The sequence below is a fragment of the Alternaria ethzedia genome (genome assembly GCF_023757985.1).
Source record: "Alternaria ethzedia strain BMP 0044 chromosome Unknown scaffold_33, whole genome shotgun sequence".
Taxonomy (NCBI): Eukaryota; Fungi; Ascomycota; class Dothideomycetes; order Pleosporales; family Pleosporaceae; genus Alternaria; species Alternaria ethzedia.
In genome coordinates this window covers 26,502-49,192 of record NW_026056226.1, presented here as the reverse complement: position 1 = coordinate 49,192, position 22,691 = coordinate 26,502, and the positions used below count along the sequence as shown (strand labels likewise).

General features: G+C 54.0%; 8 protein-coding genes and 1 non-coding gene across 9 annotated transcripts; 3 read left to right on the top strand and 6 right to left on the bottom strand.

Annotated features, from left to right (window-relative positions):
• Positions 1–201: 201 nt before the first annotated feature.
• J4E87_009199 (uncharacterized protein) lies at positions 202–1,130 on the top strand (the record flags this gene model as incomplete). The annotated part of the gene is made up of 2 exons (XM_049380777.1): positions 202–730; positions 781–1,130. 2 exons carry the CDS (start codon positions 202–204, stop codon positions 1,128–1,130), a joined length of 879 nt encoding a protein of 292 aa, XP_049229408.1.
• A 692-nt stretch (positions 1,131–1,822) lies between these two features.
• On the top strand, positions 1,823–4,967 carry J4E87_009198 (uncharacterized protein; the record flags this gene model as incomplete). Its single annotated transcript, XM_049380776.1, has 2 exons — positions 1,823–3,721; positions 3,771–4,967. 2 exons carry the CDS (start codon positions 1,823–1,825, stop codon positions 4,965–4,967), a joined length of 3,096 nt encoding a protein of 1,031 aa, XP_049229407.1.
• A 1,066-nt stretch (positions 4,968–6,033) lies between these two features.
• Positions 6,034–7,671, top strand: J4E87_009197 (uncharacterized protein; the record flags this gene model as incomplete). The annotated part of the gene is made up of 3 exons (XM_049380775.1): positions 6,034–6,061; positions 6,118–7,461; positions 7,520–7,671. 3 exons carry the CDS (start codon positions 6,034–6,036, stop codon positions 7,669–7,671), a joined length of 1,524 nt encoding a protein of 507 aa, XP_049229406.1.
• Positions 7,672–12,427: 4,756 nt separating this feature from the next.
• Positions 12,428–12,499, bottom strand: J4E87_009196. The gene has a single exon. It is a non-coding gene; the product is annotated as a tRNA-Arg (tRNA).
• A 490-nt stretch (positions 12,500–12,989) lies between these two features.
• Positions 12,990–14,519, bottom strand: J4E87_009195 (uncharacterized protein; the record flags this gene model as incomplete). The annotated part of the gene is made up of 1 exon (XM_049380774.1): positions 12,990–14,519. One exon carries the CDS (start codon positions 14,517–14,519, stop codon positions 12,990–12,992), a length of 1,530 nt encoding a protein of 509 aa, XP_049229405.1.
• Positions 14,520–15,156: 637 nt separating this feature from the next.
• Positions 15,157–16,857, bottom strand: J4E87_009194 (uncharacterized protein; the record flags this gene model as incomplete). The annotated part of the gene is made up of 3 exons (XM_049380773.1): positions 15,157–15,815; positions 15,866–16,629; positions 16,691–16,857. The coding sequence occupies 3 exons, from the start codon at positions 16,855–16,857 to the stop codon at positions 15,157–15,159; spliced, it is 1,590 nt and encodes a 529-aa protein (XP_049229404.1).
• Positions 16,858–17,980: 1,123 nt separating this feature from the next.
• Positions 17,981–18,433, bottom strand: J4E87_009193 (uncharacterized protein; the record flags this gene model as incomplete). Its single annotated transcript, XM_049380772.1, has 1 exon — positions 17,981–18,433. One exon carries the CDS (start codon positions 18,431–18,433, stop codon positions 17,981–17,983), a length of 453 nt encoding a protein of 150 aa, XP_049229403.1.
• A 994-nt stretch (positions 18,434–19,427) lies between these two features.
• On the bottom strand, positions 19,428–20,739 carry J4E87_009192 (uncharacterized protein; the record flags this gene model as incomplete). The annotated part of the gene is made up of 4 exons (XM_049380771.1): positions 19,428–19,675; positions 19,779–20,444; positions 20,515–20,589; positions 20,643–20,739. The coding sequence occupies 4 exons, from the start codon at positions 20,737–20,739 to the stop codon at positions 19,428–19,430; spliced, it is 1,086 nt and encodes a 361-aa protein (XP_049229402.1).
• Positions 20,740–21,490: 751 nt separating this feature from the next.
• Positions 21,491–22,633, bottom strand: J4E87_009191 (uncharacterized protein; the record flags this gene model as incomplete). Its single annotated transcript, XM_049380770.1, has 1 exon — positions 21,491–22,633. The coding sequence occupies one exon, from the start codon at positions 22,631–22,633 to the stop codon at positions 21,491–21,493; it is 1,143 nt and encodes a 380-aa protein (XP_049229401.1).
• Positions 22,634–22,691: the final 58 nt, after the last annotated feature.

Sequence of the window (22,691 nt, the reverse complement as noted above, 5' to 3'; positions counted from 1 at the left end):
ACTCACTCACGGCTACCTCCTGGTCGCCCAAAGGAGCACTGTGTCCTAGCCAGACTTCAGCGCCCTCACTCACCATTGGTCCTGTACATCCCAGACCTCGCCGTCTCAGCAACCACGCGCAGAACCTCGACGTCGATCCTAGCGTCCCACGCGGATTCCAGCTGCTTCTACTCATCCCTTCCAGATACCCCACCAGAAACCATGGCTGATACCGCCGGATACCCTACCGACGGCAAGCTGGATGCCCACAACGTCCACACCAACAAACGGAAGCGCGACACGCGCGACCAAGGCCTGAACCGACCTGCTCCCCATTCCGCCAACAACGACCTCACCGACCAAGCCACAGCCTCATTTCTCGCCGCGCACAACGCCGCCGACGACGACATGCAGCAACAGTTCGACGTACACCACAACGGTGGGACCAACACCGCGAGTGTCGGCGACACTGCCGCCGCCGCGCTTGCCTATCACCAGATGACGGTCCCCCAGGCGACAGAACTCCAGTTCCAGCCACAGAACTCAGGCGACGGCTCCTTCAGCATGGGAGACCACGGCCAACAACAAACGGGCATGCAAGACTTTAGTCTCGAGGCTCTGAAGGCAGCTACACAGACGGGTCGTCCCGGTCAAACAGCACCCAGCGACTCGCCACCGCAAAGCTCTGCGCACAAACCTCAAGTTGGCACAGATGAGTGGCACAAGGTCCGGAGAGACAACCACAAAGAAGGTAGGCATCCGTGCGAGCGCTCCTAGATACAGTTGCTAACAGCTGCATAGTCGAACGCCGCCGTCGCGAGACTATCAACGAGGGAATCAACGAATTAGCCAAGATCGTCCCCGGCTGCGAGAAGAACAAGGGCTCCATCTTGCAACGGGCCGTTCAGTTCATTACCCAGCTGAAGGAGAACGAGCAACAGAACATTGAGAAGTGGACGCTTGAAAAGCTACTCACCGAGCAAGCCATCACCGAGCTCAGCGCTAGTTGCGACAAGTTCAAGGCTGAATGCCAACGGGCGTGGGACGAGTGCAATATCTACAAGCGCACATGCGAAGCCAACGGCATCATACCCGACGAGATCAAAGAGCGCCAGGAGAACGGCGAACAGACGGGAGCTAATCCCATGTAGAACTGGGAAGAAGCCTCGCTTTTCGACTATCTCTTCGACGCGATAGCAACCTTGCCTTGATAGCCATGTTCGGAAGACACATATCTGTTCTTCTTTTCTCGACCTGTCGGTCTACTGTTCATTCCCCGCACTGGTAGTGCGGCAGATTAGTCATGTTCGGCGTACAGCTGTGGAGATATCGCTCGCTCTTTAGGGACGGGGTTTTCTTATTCGTTTGCATCTGGCGGCAGCGATCGCGGTGCGCCTGGGTTGGCCTCTCCCATACAGACAACCGGGGCTTCTCTTACGCCTTCTGAGGGCTAGCGACACATTTTACAGCAAGGGGGCGTTCTGCAATGGTACATCAATTTCGGTACGCAATACCCATCGCTAGTTGTGTTATGAGTAATATGAGACTGTTTTGTTGGGATGACTTGCAACATGCGGGCATTAGAAACAAGTGAATGTTTAGCAGGATTCGCGCTAATCGGAGCCCTGCTTACCCATCCGTTAGCGGTCGGCGCATCCCACCTGCCGTGCATACACAGCGCAACTCACCTTCTTGAACCGTGAAGACACTTGCCTCGCCGCTCTCCCAAACTGATCCGTCTGAAAACCATGATCCGCACGTGAAAGGAGTCCCAGACATGGTGGGCGTAGCACGTTTCCACCGACCTGACAACCCCACACCCACATAATTCACGCGACCGACCATGGCCGACAGCGACGTGCCCGGAGAGCCACTCGTGCCTCCCATACTGGATGCAGCTGAGCTGATCGGGAATTCGAGCGCTGATTTTCCTGTCATTGAGGCGGAGCCCGAGGAAGAGCTCAATCTGCCCCTCGATACCGCCGAGCAGCAGCGCATACTGCTGCAACAGGACCAGGACCAGCCCCAAGCCGGGCCTCCCCTCACGCTGCCAGCCCGCCCCGGCCTGCAACGAGGCAATTCAGTTCCTACGCCCGCGCCGAACCTGCCCCCGCCCGCACCGCCTGTACCGCCGCCCGACACGCCACAGAACGATTCGCTTTCGCTCGCACAACTGCAGAACCTCGTGAGGGGCATACCCAAGGTCGAGCCCGCCCCATACGCTTTCACATACGATGACGCATCATGTTTCGAGGAGGAGCTGGAGGAGTGGTTCTCGTATGCCGTCGAGGAGCAGGCAATGCTGCTCAAGACCCAGGCGTCCTACGCATTGGAGTGGAGCGCATTTCATGGCCTAAACGACGTGTCCAATGGCGAGGACGGCTTGGACTGGGCCTCGGCGACGACGACACAACACGACGACTTCGTGCGACATCTATTGGGGGCACTCAAGGAAGTCGACCCTGTCTTGAGGTTGAAGAAACTGGAGGCATTGGTCTATGTCCTCCTTGGGTGCTGGCATGAGACTGCAGGGCTGCCTGACCCAGCTGCGGGCGAGGCAACAGAGTCTAGCACGACTTCAGCGCGCAACTCTGCATACATCAAGTCAGGTCGGCAGGCCTCGCTCATTAAGCGCAATGTGCACCTACTCGCCGAGAGTAATGGCGTACAGACCATCGTGGACGCACTCAGCTCGTCGCTCCTGCGAGCATGCGGCGCAGATGTTACACCTGAAGCCCAGCGCGATTCCAAAGAGGCAGAACGACGCGAAATTTGGTGCACCATGACTGCAGTCTATGTCTTATTGGAGGTCGCACGCGACGAGGAGAAGACGCAGGACAGCCGGACCCTCAGAAGCGCCATCCTCGCCCTAGAGAAACCAGGTCTCCTGATGCTTTTCGTGGATCTCATCGCGAAATTGCGATGGGATGAGTCAATCAATCTACCGCTTAGCAAGATCTCACTGCTACTCTGGAAGGCTATGTTGGTGACTTTCGGCGGTCTTGCAGAAGTTGCCAAGGTCAAAGAGACCTTCCGGGACACCAGCCTTGAGTCAGAGGATTCCAAGGGTCAGCCACTCATCACCGCGTCCCCTCTTGATTATCACCTCTTCAGACAAGAGATAAGCTCCAAGTATCCTGCGTACAATCCACCGCTTCCCGTATTCCCTCTTGAGCCAGAAAACAACTCCATCCTGCCGCCACTGAAGAACCACCCTAACAAGGTCGCTGGCAACCATGTATTCGGCTCTGGGCTAGGCGACACAAATGGTAACAGCACATCCATCCTGCATCAACCGGTTCATATCGCAACTCCGGCACCCTCACCTCCGCCTTCGCCTGCAGGCCCCGGTGGCAAAGGTGGAAAGAAGCAGAACTACCAGACAAATCAACTGTTCCCATTCTTGTATCCGCCACTCGATGAGTCTAGTAACAAGTTGGGCGGAAAGGGCTCGACCGACCTACAGGACCTTCTGGTGGGACGCAAGTGGGAGGGCTCAGATATTCCTGCTTCTATCTTGGAAGCCGCGGAACTGTTCGCTAAACGCATGAAGGCCACGCGTGCCATGAAACAGCTGTGGGAGGAACGTGTCGCATTTATGAAGTACGAGCGCGGTTGGACAGGCCCTGACGAGAACCCTGATATCGAGGAGCTGTCACTCGAACCGAGTGAGAAAGCTCAGTCAAAAGAACTCACACCCGGCAGCAATGAGGAGCGCTTGCACTTGGTCGAGGAATTCTACGTGAGTGGGCCAAAACTCAATGAGGATATACCAGCTGACCGTACACTAGCGCATCGCACTGCCTAATCTACAGTCACTAATAATTGTTCTGATTAAAGCAATCCTTGCGCACGTCACGGCACTTGTGACACAGTCCAGTGGCGCGAACGGGCTCCAGAGCGGTTTCCAATTTCAGGATAACCAGAACGGCACGACAGCCGGACGGCCTGACATGAGCGGCATGAACGGACATGGTAGCACCGTGGCGACGAATGAGGAGCTTGACGCGATGCGCACACAAGAAGTCTTGGATAAAGCAGTCACCGGCACTCTTATATTGATCCTCAAATGGTTCAAAGTGTCCCACATCCTCAAATTCGAGTATATCACACAACTACTCGTCGACTCAAGCTACGTTCCGTTGATCTTGAAGCTACTGCAATTGCAAGAGGTGGAGAAGATTGTGAACTTCAAGAGTGAGCAGGAAGAGTTGAACTTCTTCAACTTTTGCCGGACACATTCCAGAAACGCCTCTGAAGAGGACCGCGTTGGAGGAAACGAAGGAGAAGCGCATGACGGCGAATCTGACGAAGACGACGCCGTCCCACCCCCAATCCGTCTGTCCAGGGAAGACTCGAACGAATCAGGTGTTGAGCCAGCCCTACCACCTGCCCAGCTACAACCTCCAGAGGTAGACGAGCTCGGCTTTCCAACGAACGAGCTGCCCAAAGAGCCAATCACCAATTTCTCATGGCGCGCGTTCTTCACGTCAATCAACTACTTACGGATCATGCAGAAGATCTGCAAGAATAAGGCACATCGTAACCTCATGCTTGTCTCGTACAAGTCTTCGCAGTTCCTTCGCAAGAGCCTGAAGGTACCACAGCCGGAACTACGCCTGTACACACTCAAGCTGTTCAAGAACCAAGTTCCGTACTGCGGTCGCAAGTGGCGACAGTCGAACATGCGCGTCATTACTGCAGTGTATCTGCACTGTCGACCTGAGCTCCGAGACGACTGGTTGGCAGGAAGTGACGTGGATGCTGAGGTCGACGAAAGTGTTCCGCTCGAGCAGGCCTTACGATCACTTACACACTGGCACAACCTCAAGCGATACCCCGAAAGCTTAGGTGCTAAACCTGGCGTTCTCGAGGAGGAACAAGATTTCTTCCGTAACGAGCTCGAGAAGATGGACTGGGGTGAAGAGGCTGCGAATGAAGGCGAGCTAGAGCATGGCTGGCCGGATCTTCCGGTTGAGGGTTGGTGAATATCTTCCCCCCTCGCTCCTGAACAATCCACCGCCTAGCACCTTGGTCCATTTGATATATTTGATATCCAGTCTGGATGTCATATTAATAGTTGGCGCAGATGATTCCCAACGCGGACGGTTTCTCCAGCGACCCAAGTATCAGGTACATCGGCGTAGAGAAGCAGTGCGAAGTGGAAGACTGGCAAGACCAACACTTTCGCGTTCCATTTCAGAATCGGCTCCCAAAACATGGCCTGGCCCATCAGTGTTCAGAAGGTCAAAGCGTGCCTCTCGGTGGGATATTCATAGCGAATTGGAAGAGCTCGTCATAGCATCGACAAATAACGATAGTGAGGACGACGATGACGAAATTGGGAAGAGATACGAATCTGATGCGACGAAGAAGTATGGAATCAAGTTTCGTTTGAACGACGGCTGGCAGAGAAAGGGAACTAGGGTGCTGCGACGTGAGACGAGAGCAAAAAGCGAAGGCACCGCATCTAGTCCAGAGGCTGTTTAATACGTAGGTAGGCGAAACGCGATGCTGCATCTTTGTTCGCAAGCCGCAAATCTGGTCAGGGATACCCACAGAATACAAAAGCATTCAAGAAACAATCGCATTAAACACCGCATGGTTCTTATAAACGCTGAGCGCTTGGACTTGATGCAGTGATGATGATTGACATTCAAATGCCGCGGCAATTGAGGCTAATGCTGTCATCGTGTAGCTGTACTGAAGAGAGGTGCAACAGTATGTACACCGCGTCGGAGCTAGCACAGCATCGGGTCAGATAGTCTAGACAGCAAACGACCGCCAATTAGCCATCAGTACATCCGGCTTACCTGGGGTAGCTTTGCAAAAGAAGAAATGCGGCCCGTCTTGCCTGACTCGGGATGGCACTACCCCGAGCTCCCCACAGGTTGGGGTTGGCTAAAAGACGTCGGCGTCTGCTCTGTCGTCGGAACAATTGAACTCATTCGTTCTCCAATCTTCACCACTTTTCTCGTAGAGTTCTTTTTTGCGTCTTCTGCGTGTGTGCTTGTAAATATTCCGTATTGTACCATTACTTGAACGCACGGCACCATGTCAAAGGTTTTCGACTATGCCGAGGGTCAGTTACCGCTTCCGCATTCCGGTTGAACCTTCATCGCTGACACTCCCAATCAGTCGCGCAGCACAACACAGCGGAAAGCTGCTGGGTAATTCTGTACGGCAACGTTTACGATGTAACGCGCTTCATCCCCGAGCACCCTGGCGGCTCCAAAGTCATCCTCCAACTCGCCGGCACCGACGCAACCGAAGAATACGATCCCATCCACCCGCCGGGCATCCTCGAAGAGAACCTCGAAGCTTCCGATAAGCTCGGCACTATCAACACAGACACCCTCCCGAAAGAGGAGAAGACACCGGAAGAGACGGGCGAGGCGCAAGCTGAAGGGCCGGTGGATCTGGACAATTTGCTGAACCTCGACGAGATTGAAGAGGTTGCAACGAAGCAAATACCATACAAGGCCTGGGCATACTATTTCTCCGCGAGTGACGATCTGCAGAGCAAGTCCTTCAACAACAGCGTATATCGGAGCATACTGCTGCGGCCACGCGTCTTCGTCGACTGCACCCGCTGCGACACATCGACATCCTTCATCGGCAACAATGTCAAACTCCCCATCTACGTCTCGCCCGCCGCCATGGCGCGCCTCGCCAACGCCGACGGCGAATGGGGCATTGCGCAAGCGTGTTCGCAATACGGCGCCATGCAAATAATCTCTCAGAACGCGTCCATGACGCCCGAACAAATCGTCGCAGACGCCACCCCCGGCCAGGTCTTCGGCTGGCAACTCTACGTCCAGAACGAGCGCCAGAAGAGCGAAGCCATCCTCGCCCGCATGAACAAACTCGACTGCATAAAATTCATCTGCCTGACGCTCGACGCGCCCGTCCCCGGTAAGCGCGAACACGACGAGCGCAGCAAGAACGTCGGCTCCAACCTCCCCGTGCGCGCCTCGGTCCAGGAATCACAATCGCTGTCTAAGACTAGCACGAGCGCAGTTACACCCACACAAGCCAGCGAAGATGAGAAGCCGAAGCCGAAGTCAATGGGCATGGGCCAGTCGTTATTCTGGGGCACAGCCGCAGATTTGACGTGGCGCTCTACTTTGCCCTGGCTAGCAAAACACACGGACAAACCCATTGTACTCAAGGGCATTCAGACACATGAAGACGCTTACTTGGCGTCTCTACACGCACCCCATGTCAAAGCTATCATCCTGTCAAATCACGGTGGCAGGGCTCTCGACACCGCGCCACCTGCTGTACACACGCTTCTCGAGATACGAAAATACTGCCCTGAAGTCTTCGATCGCATCGAGGTATGGGTAGATGGTGGTATCAAGCGCGGGACAGACGTAGTCAAGGCCCTCTGCCTCGGTGCCAAAGGTGTGGGCGTGGGACGGGCGGCGTTGTTTGGATTGGGTGCGGGTGGTAAGGAGGGTGTTGCGAGGGTTCTTGAGAGTAAGTCTTTGTTGACATCGTCCTTTTTCTATGATTTAGTACTAACACTTCACAACAGTCCTGAAAGCGGAAACGGAGACGTGCATGCGCTTACTGGGTGTGGAAAAGGTGGAACAGTTGGGCATGCAGTATATCAACACGCGAGCTGTTGAGCGTGATATCTGGGATGGACCGGGTATGGAGAGGACGGCTGTGAAGGCTAAGTTGTAGAGAAGAATCTAGTCTCGTTGGAAGCCGTTGAGTATCCGGACAAACTTGGAGAAAGTTTAGGAAATGAGGAACTCTTGTGAGCGTCGCTATGTCAGACTTACAGATGCCTGATCCTGCTCGTTCTCAGAGCCTACATGGGCAAATTCTTCGTTGAACCTTCGTTTCACGTCTCGCTTTCGAGACCATGGCAAATTACCATCCTTAGGCCGCGTGTCGATTGTGGCCTGATACTCGCGTGTTCACCAGAGCCCGATCGTACTACAATCTCAGGAACAGGGTGTTCTGTAGAAGCTTTGCTAGATCGTTTCATCGCATCCTCACCGTCCTTGTTCCCACGAACATACTTGTGTTGCCCTCCAGTAGATTCAGCCAGACTTCGCGGCACAGCACATCGAAGCCGACTGGGAATCACTTGCGTCGAGACATCACATCGTTACACCGTTGAGGCGTCTAGAACGAGATGCTCCCATAGTTAAGCTTTGCGCATCAGCCCATCTCTCTCTTTACCCTGGGAACCTCGAGGTTGGCTTCGGCCCGCTGTCTCAACGTGCTACCTTGGCTGGGCGTTCGTCTCGGAAACGCTAGGGTTACGCTACGAAGAGGAGTACACGGCATCTGAACCTACTTTGCTGGTGATGTCTTGGGGATACCAAGGATATTAGTGCTGGTTTCTAGACCAGTCGGATATCAGTGTAGCTTTTGGTGAAATGGTCTAGAGCAATGTCGGAGTGATAGTCGGGTCTTCCGAGAGGGGATAGTAATGAAATTCTTCAAGTCTGTGTTCTTTTACCATAGTAAAACGGACCTGAGACATAGTATCACTTTTCTTTGGTGGACATCCAGTCGACCCGTTGAATGGCTTAGTGCCAGTCTACGACTTCCCCATCACACGTTTCACTGGTGAATGTGATCGAGTAGTGATAGCATGAGGCCGTCATTCTTACTCAGAACCTACCTGTGCATGCTTTAGAGCGAGGGTTTTCCTAGTGCGAGCGTACACACGTCTGAAGGCATCCAGCGTTGTGCCTGAAAGGTGGATTTGCGTGGTTACATAGGAAAACCAAGCCACCCCTGTTCCTTGCCGATGTATCAAACGGCGCCACCAACCAAAATTCAGCCTTACCCACCATGTTGGTTCGTACTAACGCTCCTGCAGCCTGCCACGTGTGTGCCTTCTGCATCAGGCATGTACCCTCTATCCCCCACCAAGGGTTGTTCGTCACCAATGCTTCAACAACGTGCTCGTAGCTTCGCCCGCTCCGTGCCGGATACAGCGTCTCCTTTGACTTGTACCGCGCCCTGTACTGCTAGCATCGCAGAAAGGCTATTGGGGCGTTTAATGACGTTGCTTCCAATCCATGGTGACACCTGACTATGCGCGCAATTTTGAGAGGAACGCGCTAGAAGGGTGGCTGATTGCTGATTGATGCAGACGCCTAGGATAATGCAGTCTGACGTCCTCGTCGACGTTGCAAGTCCAATCAGGATATGCATCTATGGTTTCGGGGATTCTTACAGCTGGCTCGGTTGCGGCACGATCCTAACGCCGCATTCATTATGAAGACATAGGCCGGCTGTGGCGGCAGTAGGTCTCATGCTATAGCTGTTTGCATGCGATAGGAGCACGACGAGGCCAAGAGAGATTGGCCCGCGGGAGCTGTTTGGAAGGGGAAGAGCATTCCGTGCATCAGAGCAGGCAGGGGCTTTGAGGTATTCCATCGCCCTCCGGTGATGCACCTTGACATCATCCTCTCCAGAGGCATGGTAAATAGTGCAAGTGGACCCGAATGGCCTGCCGCCCTGTTCTCGTGATGCTACTCCCACTGGAGGACCCTGAAAAGCTATCGTGAGGAGCTTGGACAGCTGTTGGATGCAAAGCGACGGGGGCTGAGCTTGCGAGCTTGCTTCACTATTCGCGGCCGCGGTGAGATTGCGATGATGAGGTACGGGTGCGCGCGCGGGGCCCAAATGGGGGAAATTATATAAAGCGACCCTGACACTTATCGGGCCCGTGGACTACTGTGTGTTTCGAAACATCTCTGCTGTCTTGCTCATCTTGATGACCGTGGTACTGCCTTCCTAAATCAAGATCAACGGACTATTTCACCGCGACTGCGCCCCTTCTCTCCGTTACCATCGTCTAAATACGGGTTCCCGTCCAAGATATCTTGCCCTTCTCAGAACGCAACTCGACTTCATCTCTCCCTCTCTCTGCTTCTCTCGGCTGCGCCTCATCTACCCCGGCTACCACTTCCGCCCGCTCGATCCGGCCAACTACGCACCATGAAGGACTGCCCGACGTGCAAAGGCAATGGAACCACAAAGTGCGACGCCTGCAACGGCAAGGGCTGCCCATCGTGCAAGCGGTCCGGCAGCAACAAGTGCAGCGTGTGTGAAGGCACCGGCGCGATACATGCGGAGCATTGAGCTGGTCCTGTAAACGAGCTGGAACTCCGAGGTGCGCACAGCCACAGGCCCCCTCCCTTACACAGCGCATCATTCACTCCCATGTCTGAGCGCTAGCCGATTGCTTCCGAGACACGACCGAGCATCGACTGACATATCGCAGATCATCCTCGTCTTACCCATTCATTTCATTTCCCTTTGTCCCATTAGCGTTTTGCACACAGTCTTTATCGTCGCGCGGGCGCAGAAAACGATCAAGTTGGTCACCGTGTGGGGGTTTGGCGAAGAGCGAGATACGCAGAGGCGGCAGGATTGCGGCACTGGAAAAGGCACGTCAGCCAACACGTGCATGAGATTATACCCAAGGAGGCAATTTCCGACTGTTCCGGAGTTTCAAAGTTTAAGGCGTTGACGGTCTGTCACTTTTTTCATTGGCCGAACTTAATTGTGATTGCGAAAGAGCTGGATTTTACGGGTTTGAGGGTATCGCGAGGACGGGGGGTTGGGTTGATGACGTTTGTCGTTGTCGGCTCGCTTTGGCTCGGGCTACCAGTAGTGCTGCAGCTGCCGTTTCGCCGGCGCGGTAACGCGAGCTCCTGAGCACTCGTCGCTTAGATAGCAATCACAAACTACTTCCCGCTCTGAACGCAGGCCGTCGTTGTGCACCCGTATACATTATGCGAGCCTTGCACATGCGGATGTGCAGTCTGGTCTTGCCGATTGCATGAGCAGCAACCTGTTCGGTGACTACCGCAGGCACGGTGAGTGACAGGAATGACAGGAGCGACGCTTTCTAGCGCCTCTTTCGCGAAAAGAGGTAATTATCTTGAATCTCATTTTCTGTCTAACTCAGACAGGCTCGCCAGCGATACTAGATACCAGTCGTAGAACGTATCTTCGCAGGCTGAATCTGAGCAGCTTTGACACTTCCCTCCTTCAAACTCACCCGGCGTGGAACATGTCTCAGCGACAAACTTGAGCATTCTCGCGGACACTGGCTGGAAGGTTCATCGCTACCTGACTGCAAGATGTCACTGAATGCGGCATTTGTTACAAAGCCTTCGGCCAGGACCAACGCGTCTTAACTCGTATTCCTGGACCAATCGCCTCAAACCACGTCTTCAAAGTCTCGTACCTGAGTACATGGCTGGGCACGCATGACGAAGACGCGAACCAGTGTGCTCTAGGCTCATGATCGTTTAATGCGTATTTGGCACAGAGAGCTTACCTACAGTGAGCAGTAACCGGCATGAAACAAGTCACCTTTGGTGTCACTATCACGGGATAGGCTTTCGGCAACCTTTACGGCGCAGCTTCTAATGTCAAGGAATTCCCTGCTGATCTTTCGACAAAGAGGAAGGGATATGTAGGCGGTGTTCTGCAAGCTACATGATTAGAGAAACGTACCTATGCCGTTGTATTGATACTTGTAACTGTGTTACTACGCTACACAGAATGAGGCTACTATTACGCGACTCATAAAGGCCTTACAGCTTATTATAGCATTGAACTTGTGTCAATAGCCTTCATGATGAATGTCACCGAGCGTCCGAAGTGTGTACGGCATATGTGTAGAAAGTGTGCCGTCTATTGAGCGCCTTGTGCGAGTGTTAGTAGGGAACCCCTACTGCCTTTCCTGTTCAACTTTTCTATTCTCGATGTATTTCTTACTGGATTACTTTGATGCAATAGGGTTTGCTTCACTGAAAACCTTGTACAGCTATTAAGAACTGAAGTGTTTATGAAAATTAAACACGGTGACAGTGATGCGGGGAGTAGGCCATGCAAACCGGATAAGCACGGTACCATAGAAGTCTGATTGCTTAAGGGCTTGCGTAGTTGCTGGCAGCCCTGAGGTCGTCATCCTTTGACCCTCTATTCGAGCGTCAAAAAAGCCAAGTTAGTAGCCACACATGTTTAAAGCGGGTTATCTTTAATTCATTTAATAGCGGCTTTAAAAACGCCGAAAATCTAGTCAAAATCTACAAGGTCGAGCATAATCGTAAGTGAGCGTTGATAAATGTGATAGAGCATGTTTGTGTGTCGCTTTACGTTGAGTGCAGAATGACAGAAACGTTCACCCTCTTAGTCTCACGCACGATTGCACAATTGATGAACGAAGCTTAAAGACAAGCTTGGTATAAGAACACACAATGATCGAAACGATAGACCTTATCTAAGGAGACAAGATCTCATGTTTACGTAGATTGAGTGATGTGCCTGCATTCTCGGAGCCTACCCCACTTTCAGTCCCCGCCACCACGCAAAAAATCAGCGCCAATGCGGCCGATACCACATTTTTTTCTCCAGAATATAAATGCAATGTCTAGACGTCCGCGAGAGCAAAAAACGACCGATGTGGGACTCGAACCCACAGCCTCAGCCTTAGGAGGGCTGCGCGCTACCATTGCGCCAACCGGCCAGATGTTGCTTGATGACAAAATTTGGTTGAGTAAAAAATATATTGGTGCATCAAAAACGCGGAGTGCTCTCAGCCCTTTCGCAGAACAAAGGCCTTGCCGGTCAAGTTCGGCTCTCTACACCCTTTCATTCTTCTTCAGGTATATTGGTCCTTCGCTTTCGGCTTTGATCTGCGATGGACAAAACCTCACGAGGCTAGGGTTGCACTGCACGATTGCGAACGCAGTCTGTCGTTGGTTGATTCCAATACAACAAAGAGGCAGCTGGGCTGGTACATTCGAATTCATGCTATTGAATACTGTGGACATCTCCACTGTGTGTAAGCCTCCCCTGTCTTACTATACACCCGCTCCATGACAAAATGCTCGCTGATCTTACAAGAACCCACGCGCTAAAAACCAGAGTATCATAAAACATGGCCAGAACGTAGATGCGTAACCCATCAACAAATATCAATCAACCACTCCTGTGCACGACACGTCAAAGTCGTTCTAGGCACTTTCAGCCCTCCCACTGCCGCCGCCTTCCCGGCTAGTCCTTCTCTTCGGCGTTGGTCGTACGTCTGCCCTTCCCTCCGTGGCAGCCTCATACCCGCCGTCTTCTTCCATTTCACTCATGCTTGAGGCGTTGCTTAGCATACTGGCCCTTTTACTCTGCCAAGGCAGATTGCCCTCATTAGGCGTACTGGGTCGAGAGCTGACGGCAGGTCTTTGCGGTGGCTGGCGTGCCGACTGCGCGTTGCCCTGTGTGATGGTTGTGCTGGAGCGGAGAGAAGACTTGCGACTTGTAGTTGTGCTATTCGACGCGTTGCTCCACCGGCGCTCATGGCTTTCCATTGGGCGGAGGCGACCGTCCATGTCTACGTCTGGTGTGGGCGTTGTGCTGCGGGACGAGCTTCTCGAATGTGATCCGTCTCTTCCTCTAGCGGCTTGCAATGTACTTAGTCGTCGTTTCCGTGACCCGGTGTGCGAGAGACTGTGGCTGTGACCGTGGTGGTGTCCGCTCTTTTCGACGTCTGCGCTCCGTCCACTGATACCGCGAGCGCGCTTCCATCCCCGCCAGCCGGTCCACCATAGCCAGCCGCCTTCTTCCCTTGCTATCTCGCGTTGTCTGGCTCGGACGCGCTTCCGCAGCTCAGCTCGTCGCTCGTTTTCGGTGGCCCAGTATTCGTTCCTGTAAACCTCCCACTCTTGTCGGAAGTCGGGCGTGAAAGGCTTCGGGAGCAGGAGCAGCTTGATGTAGTCGCCTCCAGGCGCAATGTCTTCCTCGGCATATTCCTTGCCGTCTTCTGTTATGCGATGGCGGGGTCGGCCGCCGTCCAAGGCGTGCTTGTTCTCCTGCGCAATATTGATGAAGTGGTATGAACTGCCGCCCTGCTCGCCTCCCCACAGCCCGCCAGAGAAAGGCACGATAAAGTGTCCCCATTCCACGAGCTCCCTCCACCATGGCCCTCTAATGACCACAATCTTAGCGTTCATACCCCTCAGGCCTCGGTTTGCGACTCCGATCCAGCGACGCGGCCATCGTACTCCTCTTTCCCATTGGCCCGTCGCCCAGAAGAGCAGAGCGGTGACGACGCCTGTGATGAAGCCCACCTTCTGCAGCATATCAACGAGCCAGTATTGTGACCCACCAATGCCCTTGCCATCTTCTCGCGGCCGCAGCCACAGCAGGTAGAAGCAGAAGCCGATCCATACGGCGAGCAGTGTGAGGACGAAGGTGTTCTGCCGCCGCCGGGCGCGGAGGGTGAGGTACTGGCTGCGGAGGCTGGCCTCGAGGATGAGCAGGTTCAGGTAGATCTGTGGCGGCGACGAGGGCAGGAGCGACGTCGGGTCGCTGAGGACGGGCGGGCGCGGCGTCTTGATGGTGGGCAGGCGGCCGTTGGCATCGTGGGGCGGGTCGGCGAGGATGGACGCTGAATAGGGCGGCGGGTCTCGCTCGACGCTCTCGGCCACCCTGTGCAAGCTCGTGCTCGGCGCCGGCGCGCCCTTGACGAGCTGGTCGAGTGTTTGCGGCGCCATCACGCCTCTGTCTGGGGATGCCGTGCGCGTGTCGGTAGAAATGACATGTGAATGCGACGCTGGCGACGCGAAGGTGCGAGTGTTGCTATGGGGTCTTGTCCCAGGCTGGTGTCCTTCTCTCTACCACGACCAAACGGTTGCGTGCACGTGAAAGAGAATGCGCACCGCGTACGAGGGGCCCGCGTGCCTATATCAGATGCTGTGCATCCGGCGCGAAGTCGGTCTGGCACTCCGATGATGCACCCGCTCGCTTAGCTGGGGCGGTGAAGACATGGATTGCTGGCATACCTGTTTATACCCCACAATGCTAGCATGCTCTAGGAAGGCCGTGCTGGCTATCCTTCACGGAAATGGGTGACACGTCTTGCGCCCTGCAGTAGTGAGCGATGTGTACGGAACCGGGCGGGGGTGAAGTATGCAGGGGCTCATGTGAGATCGTCTTGCGGAACTGAGGGGTACCATTCACCGATACGAGGTGAGACGCTGGTTGTGGTGGGTTGAGAATTTGTATGAGTTGAAGAAAGCCTGCGGTTGAAGAGGCCCTATACTAAATAGGGTGGTAGATCCAACATGTTCGCAATCGAACGCTATACGTAACAAAACGCCCAAAAATGCTACCCGTCTAATGCGTCGACATCTATGCGCGCCTCTTTGCCTGTTCCCTTTGTCGGACTTCGTTCATTTCTTCCAACATGACGCGGTTGAACTGCTCCCATCCATCCAAATACACATGATGACCGGCCTTGTTGATGATGACGACTTTGCCTACACCATGATCATTCTTCTCGTCTGCAGATGCCTTCACCAGTATCCGCTCCCGCTCCTGCTTCATCTTCTCTGCGGCAGCAAAACCACCAGCGACGTCCATCCAGTCATTTTCACCATACATGAAGACGACTGGGAAGCTCGTTTCGCGCTGTGCGGCAGGATTGGCGGCGGTCTCGCCGTCCACTGTGGGCTTGTCATGTGCTTGTAGGTATTGTCGACCAACGCCTTGGATTCTTCGGATCATCGGACTTCGGGCAAATGCCCCGGGAGCAAGCAGGTACGACAGCGCATACTCAGAACTACCTCGTTGGCGGAACAGAGCATAGCTGTAGTCGTGCAGAGCTTGAGCCTCCTCTTCCGGCAGTTGTGAGAAGCGGCGTGACGTCCAGCCCGATACTAGACGCGGGCCGAGGGGTCCCGACCAACGTACAAAGGTAAAGGGCGAGACCATGTTGGCCTCCCAGAGAGAATAAAGCCACCAGGGCAATCGTCTTTTCGGTGGCTGTTTGGGCTCTTTCGCAGTGCCTTCTGTCAAAGAGTCAGTCAGGTTTCACAGATCTGTCCAAGACGGTACGTACCATTCTTGCTTCGCTGATTCATGAAGTTGTTGTTGTCCGCTGTCGATGGCTGTACGCCGTTCCGGTTCGTGTCGGCCGCATCCTGGGTGAACTCGTTCGCCATAGTCGAATCTTGCGGATCAGGCATCTCCTCATCGACCGCGTACGGGTCCTCAGGTATACCGACTGGAGACGCAAGTATCAACTTGTTGAGATGACCCGGATACTTCAGTGCATAGGCAACAGCTAGGTATCCTCCTAAGCTGTGTCCGAGCAACGTGAAGCGATCTAACCCCCTCTTTATCCGCCACTCCTCGAGCGCATCTACAAACCAGGACTCGGTCTCTGCGATCTTTCCCTCCTTGTCCTTGGCATGGATCTTGAAGGCCGGTCGACTGCTCCGGCCCATGCCGAGCAGGTCCAGCGCAAAGACTTTCCAGCCTTCAGCGCGGGATAACGACTCGAAGTTGCGGTAGAAGAAGCCCAATCCAGCACCGTAACCGTGCAGCATGACCAAGTTGTTCTCCACGTCCTCGCCCAGTCGCTCCACGGAGAACTCGTTCAGCGCGCGGTCCTTGCCACTCAATTCCACCATTTGTGAGTTCCATCTTCGTGGTCCGTATGGGTCGTTGGTGGCATTCGTCGTGGTGTGGTCTTCGGGGTGCTTCGGTGGCGCATCGAGGTCTGTTGTGGACGGAACGGCCGAGGCAGGAGCGGTGCCCGTTTGGGTATGTGTGGGTGGACTCTGGAGATGTGGGATGTAAGAGAGGACGCGGTGCTCTGTTCTAAGGTTCGCATGCGCAGTTAGTACACGTCTGACATGCAATTCATACAGTCATCACTTACGCCATGGGAGATAGACCTGCCCACCACTGGTCAAATCCCGCTTTGGCTGACAGAGGAAACCATTTGGAAAACCTCCCCTGCGCCTCTCCCTGCTCTTTCGCGCGTTGGCTCGCCAGCATAGCCTGCTGACCTCCCTGCCTCCCCTCTTCGCTGTCCTGCCCGGCCATGGTCGAATTTCCTTTATTATCAATTCTAATGGGCGTGCTCAGGCTCAGACTGATGTAGCTCGCGCCGCCGAATCCCGCGCTCTTATGTATGACGCTGCGGGCGCTGGGTCTGGCTAGGTAACTTCGTAGCATTCGCAGGCGCGCTGAAAGTAACAATGCTTGTGATGACAGGGAAAAAGAACGCGACAAGTAGACTGAGGGTGGAATGGTGGCGGTATTTGCGGCGTGTCGCAGAGCACCCTTGGGGCGCTGCCTGCGACGGATTTGTTTTGGTACAATATCTTGACGTAGCCTCTGGACGAGTTACGGTGGCGGAAACGCGATGGCGACGCGGAGATAAGAACGCCGACGTTTGTCGCAGTCCTCGGACAAGTAATCTAGCCGTCTCCGTCTATCGACTCTCAGATGGCTACGCGTGTCGGTACGGCGAGTTAGGGAATTAGATTTGAGGCAAGTCAAAGGTAGATGTGATTCTCCTCCGCCTTCTGCTTGGGAAGTCGCGACTGATATGCCTGCCCACTACCCCACTGAAAGGGTTCATCGAGCCTCAAGTTCCGTGTGAGGCCCTTCGGCCTATCAACTGCACGAGACCCACCACACCGCCATCATGCTCACATGGTTCGCATCCTGTGACGCAAGGCAAAATAGTGTAATCGATTACTTCCATTAAGTGCGATATGTCATAACGTCGTCGAGAGTACAATGCTAACAACTCCAACCCAAATGCAAATGTCCCGCATGCATACAAACAAAGTAGTGTACAATACTGATTAGGATAGCCCAGCAGATTTCTATCTGTTACTGAGCTCCTCGACCCAGTGTATTCTTCATCCTGTCCAGCTGCTCACCGCGAAAGGCAAAGCGTGTTGCAGCGCTGCTACTGTGGCCGCTGTGCTAAGCTTGAGATGTGCCTCGTGGCTGTGGAATAATCTTTGGTGCTGGGTGTGCTGGTCGGTCTTTGGATGGCCCGCCATCTTTCCGTGGCGGAGGGATACCGGCAATGCCTTCTGAGGCGGGTTGTGAATGTGGCCACAATGGAGGTGCCGGTGCTGGTCGCGGCGATCTTGGTGCGAATATGCGCTGGTTAAAAGGTCCCTTCATATCTTGGGATATCGCTCGTTCCTCACACGAATCGCTGAGGCTCTTGGGCGTACGTCATGGTGTTCGCACTCATAACGCTCTGCTGGCTCATGCGCGCGCCGCGGGTGTCGACCCCACTGCCAGGCCTCTGCTGCTTTTGCAGGCGCCCATTGTTGTTTGAGCTCCCCGACTCGGTCCTGGTCTGAACAGAGAAAGGTCTTTGTGGAGGTGCCACACCTTGCTTTTCGAATAGTGTCTCCTCGCTCATGGGCGCTTGGTTCAGTACGCTTTGCGGTTCCGGGCGGCGCTTTCGCTTGATGCAGCAGCAGTTGCGGTCATATGGATAGGCCCAGAAGAGGTAGCAGACTGCCCAGATCAAGATGATGCATGGTACAATTCCGAGGCATACAATGAGGGCAATAGCTGTCGGTGAGATTCCGCCGTTGCCGTTTGAGTCTTCTAGGAACCGTGCTTGGAGAGGGTGGATGGCAGGCATATTTGTGGTAGTATTTCTGGTTGGTAGAGTGTTCGAGGTCCGATCTGGCGGCGAGGTAGATAGAGTTGTGTTTATTCAATGCAAAGAACAGGTCACAAACGAAAAGTGTCAAGAGGTAAGGTGAGAGCGACAGGAATGGACGGGTTACGGAGCGTTGTGAAGCGAAAGTCGTACGTGAAAACTGTCTGGAACAATGAACAGGTGCTGAAACGAAGGATGACAGTTGCCGGTGAAGCGCTTTGTATGCGGGTCTGGTTAAGCCACCCGTGGAGACGTCATGGGGGCTGTGGAGAATCGACTGACGCACATGGCCGTCATGCCGAGAAGTCGGAACTCCTGGCGGTTGCGCGTTCTCATACACTAGAGCGATTAGACATACGCTACACTCTTGGTGCGAAGCCGACTTCCCAGTAGTCTGTCTCTTCGCAGATGCTGTTGCTTGTCAGTCCTTGCGCTTGGTGCCTTGTTCACGACTGAATGATTCATCGACGTTCTTGAGCTATTCAGATCTACCCAGCCTCTGATGAAGCGACCAGGATCCTGAGACTGGGCCTGATTACCAGGGGCCGCACCTGACGATGTCCTCAGAAAGCTACACTCGTGCCGTCTCAGCCGCAAGCCCAAAAACCTGGAGGATGGTGAGCGCTACAGGCGACCATGTCATTGACGTGTTGTGTCCTAGTATGAAGCGTTAGCCCTGTTTCCAACTAGCGAGACCGGAAGGCGCGGCGATGACCGCATGGATGTCAGACTAAGCCGGCCCAGATCACTGCGTGTGGGGTAAACGTCTGCATCGTGCGAAATCGACATGAACCTGAGTACTCAGTGCCGTGGGCCTCAGGTTCTCTGCGTTTTGCTTCATCCCGTCGCTGAAGCCAGGAAATGAAGGGTGCAGATGTGCAGCGTCTGCGTTAGACGGATGTGGGGCAGCCGATCTCATCTGACAGTAGGCGAAACGCGCAATCTGCAAGCGCCCACACTCAGGGATCAACTCTCAGGACGAGTACGTACCGCCGTGCTTAGCAATCGTCTTCGAGATGCTGCGCGAATTGCTCTGCCAAACCTCTTGTCGTCCGGCTTCGCCCAAATCCACCACCTCAAGACTCTTGAGGCCGTCTTCATTCGGACTCGCGTCTTTGGCGGCCCGAAGTGTCGATTGGAAGAGCGCTTCCGTTTCGTGCCATGGCATGGTCTGGTCACTCTCGGCATGGACAAGGACCAGCTTGAACCTCGAGCAGGTACCTACTCAATTCATCAGTATCGGATCAGACGGAGTTGAGTAAATTTGATCGTCGTATAAACCACGACATGGCTCCACAACAGTTTGGGTGCTTCGTCAACTTACGCGCCATTGTTGCCAGTCGATCGTCGCTTCGCCAGGTATCTACCATCCTACGGGCAAACCAGGCCTGGAAGGCAGGGAACACCTTCACAGGCGCAAGAACAGGCACAACGCCCCCGATCGAATATGATGAAAATGCGTTTCCAGCGTTCGTAAAGGCGGCGCACAGAACCAGGCCAGCGAACTCTATGCCGAGACTGGTTGCGTAACGGTGTGCAATGCCTGATACGACAGCGGTCCCTAGTGAGTGTCCCAAAAGTACGATTCGCTCGGGAGGTATCAGGCAAGTCTGCAAAGCCCAGTCAATGACAGCCTCTGCATCGTTCAGTAGACCAGATTCCGAGGGTTCGCCTGTTGAGATGCCAAAGCCGCGATAGTCGAATGCTAGAACAAACATCTTCTCCGACGCTCCAGCAGAGAAGGATCGATACTCTATCGTGCGGCGCTCCTGTGCTAAAGTCGCAGAATTCCCGTGAAAGTAGATGAGTAGTCTGGCTTCCGGGTCGTTGCGTAGCGCATTCCAGGCAACTGTATTCTCTACGTCGATGCCTGTCTTCTCCCCGATGAACGCATCGGCATTTTTAGCATATATACCCAATGGTGCTATAAGCCATGCGAAAAGTCGCTCTCCGTCTTTCGAAGTAATGCGAAAGGGAATGACCTGGTTTTCTGATCACATAAGCCCAAAGAACTATACGGCGCATCGGTTCGTCACCAAGACCTAGGAGACTTGACATACTCAGGAATCCCGCTCTTTCAGGCTGCGTCAACCATTTCCCGGGGAAGAACGTGAAGTTATGGAGATAGAGCATTTCTGACTTTGTTAGCGTTGGCCTGTTAACGTTCACTCGGCAGGTATTTTCTAACGTTTCTGGACCCATGGTAAGCAGCATAGCAGCGTGGCCGGAATCCATATCAGACTGAGAAAAGACAGAGTCGTGCCGATAGATTCATAGATGCTCATGATGGAGTTGGTCGTGTACTCGATGGCGGAAGCGATTCGCACCGGGAAAGAAGCGGGAGGGTTAGCGCGCCGTCCATAATCGCTCGCACTGCCTGCCTGCCGGCTCAGGCGTTCAGTCAAACGCTGGCAAGGACGCGCATTCTGTCCGCTGTTTGTTTGTGCTGAAATTCACGATCAGCGATTGTGCGCACCGGCTTAAGAGTAGATGCAGTAGCTCAGGCGGTCCAGCTGCCAGATGAGGGGTACCGGTGGTCGGGAAGGAGGCATGCGGCGTCGCGCGCCCACGCCAGGTGCCTGCATCAACTCAAGGTACCGCCAGCAACACCTACTGAGACCACAGACACCACTCGTATCAAATGTTGTGCGAGATTCTGCAAGCTGACTCATGATCGCGAATACCTCACAGATCCTCACCTAGTGCGGATCACGGGCGGACCGACGAGTGATGACAGCCATATCGAAGCCGAATCACTTCATGAAAGTCTATTTCGAAATACTGTAGACGACGCATGAAGGGGTCATTCTATATACCCCTGTCGCTGTACTCAGTACACGCTGAGAAGTAGCTGAAAGTGAAGCATATAGTATTGAATTGCATTACATCTTCTATCTCGGCAACTGGATACGAAAACTTGCTGAATCCTAGGAAATATCTCGCTCGTCTCCCGGTCCGACCAATATATGCCCATAACTACGGAGTCTTGCGCTTACTGATTGATTCCCTGTTCCAATACTATTGAACGGCCTCGTGCTAATCTCCCAGATCTGGCGGTCTACGGCCTTTCTTGCGCCAGCTGAACGGCTGATACTCCTCAGCTTGCGAAGAGGTGTTAGCAGCGGGCGACTCATATAGTGACTTATCGACCTCCGAGTACAGGCTGGGGTGGAGTGCGACCTTCATCTGTTGGTCTTTGGCATTGACGAATCCCAGAGCGCGTCGCATCTCAGAGTCTGTTGCAGATTGACGCTGTAGGACTGCATTGGCATCCTTGTACTCTTTGGATTCCAGACACGCCATCGCGTGGGCGATGTTTATCTCCTTTTCCAAAGAATAGTCTTCATCATGCTCAGTGGGTGCGTATGCAGTGTAGCGCTTTGGCTTTTCTGACTCTTTGCGGAGGGGTCCGCGAGCGCTGGAAACATCTGGTGCTGAGACTTCGGTGAAGATACGCATCTCTTTGTCATCCTTTTCGGGGTCGTAGTATGTAGACGCCGAATATGCAGAGGATCGAGTGGAGTAACGATGCCCGTCATTGTAGTTAGTCGGTAAATCTGGAGGGGCTGATGACTTACCTCCGCGGACAATGCGAGCTTTTATCTTTTGGAAGAGCGACGGCCCCCTTTCTCTTTCAACCTGGTAGATAGTCGGCGCGCGGGACATTTTGTGCCCAAGATATCCAGTTTCCTGGTCGAGTTCCGAAGAAGTGTAATGTGCCCAGGGGGTCTTGTTTAGCATATCACGCTTCATAACCATTTGCGGTGTGATGCGCTTCAGCTCCCCGCACTCCAACTTCGAGATCTGCTCTTGCAGATCTTGGCACGAGGAGCATTTACCTTTGAATCGCATGAAGACTAAGTAACCTATCATTGCGATGAGAAGAATAGCAAAGAGGATGAATAGTGAAAGGATGATGATGACGGGGGTATCGTCAAAGTGGCGGTTTGGACCCAGTGGAATAATAGTGGGCGAAGAAGTAGGCGGTGATGTTTGAGAGGGAACAGCCGATGATATCGAAATAGTGGGTTGAGGGATCTTGCTGCTCAGGCTTGCGGAAAGACTAACGGCGGCTGTCGTAGATGCGGACGGCTCGAACGTAGCCTGAGCAACGTCTGTGGGATACACAGTAGTGTACTCCGTGAGCATGACCACCTTTGCTTGTGCCATGCTTTTCATCTGTTTCAGTGTGAAAGTAGTCTTGTTTTGTTGCGTGGTGAGCTGTCTTGCCTGAGGG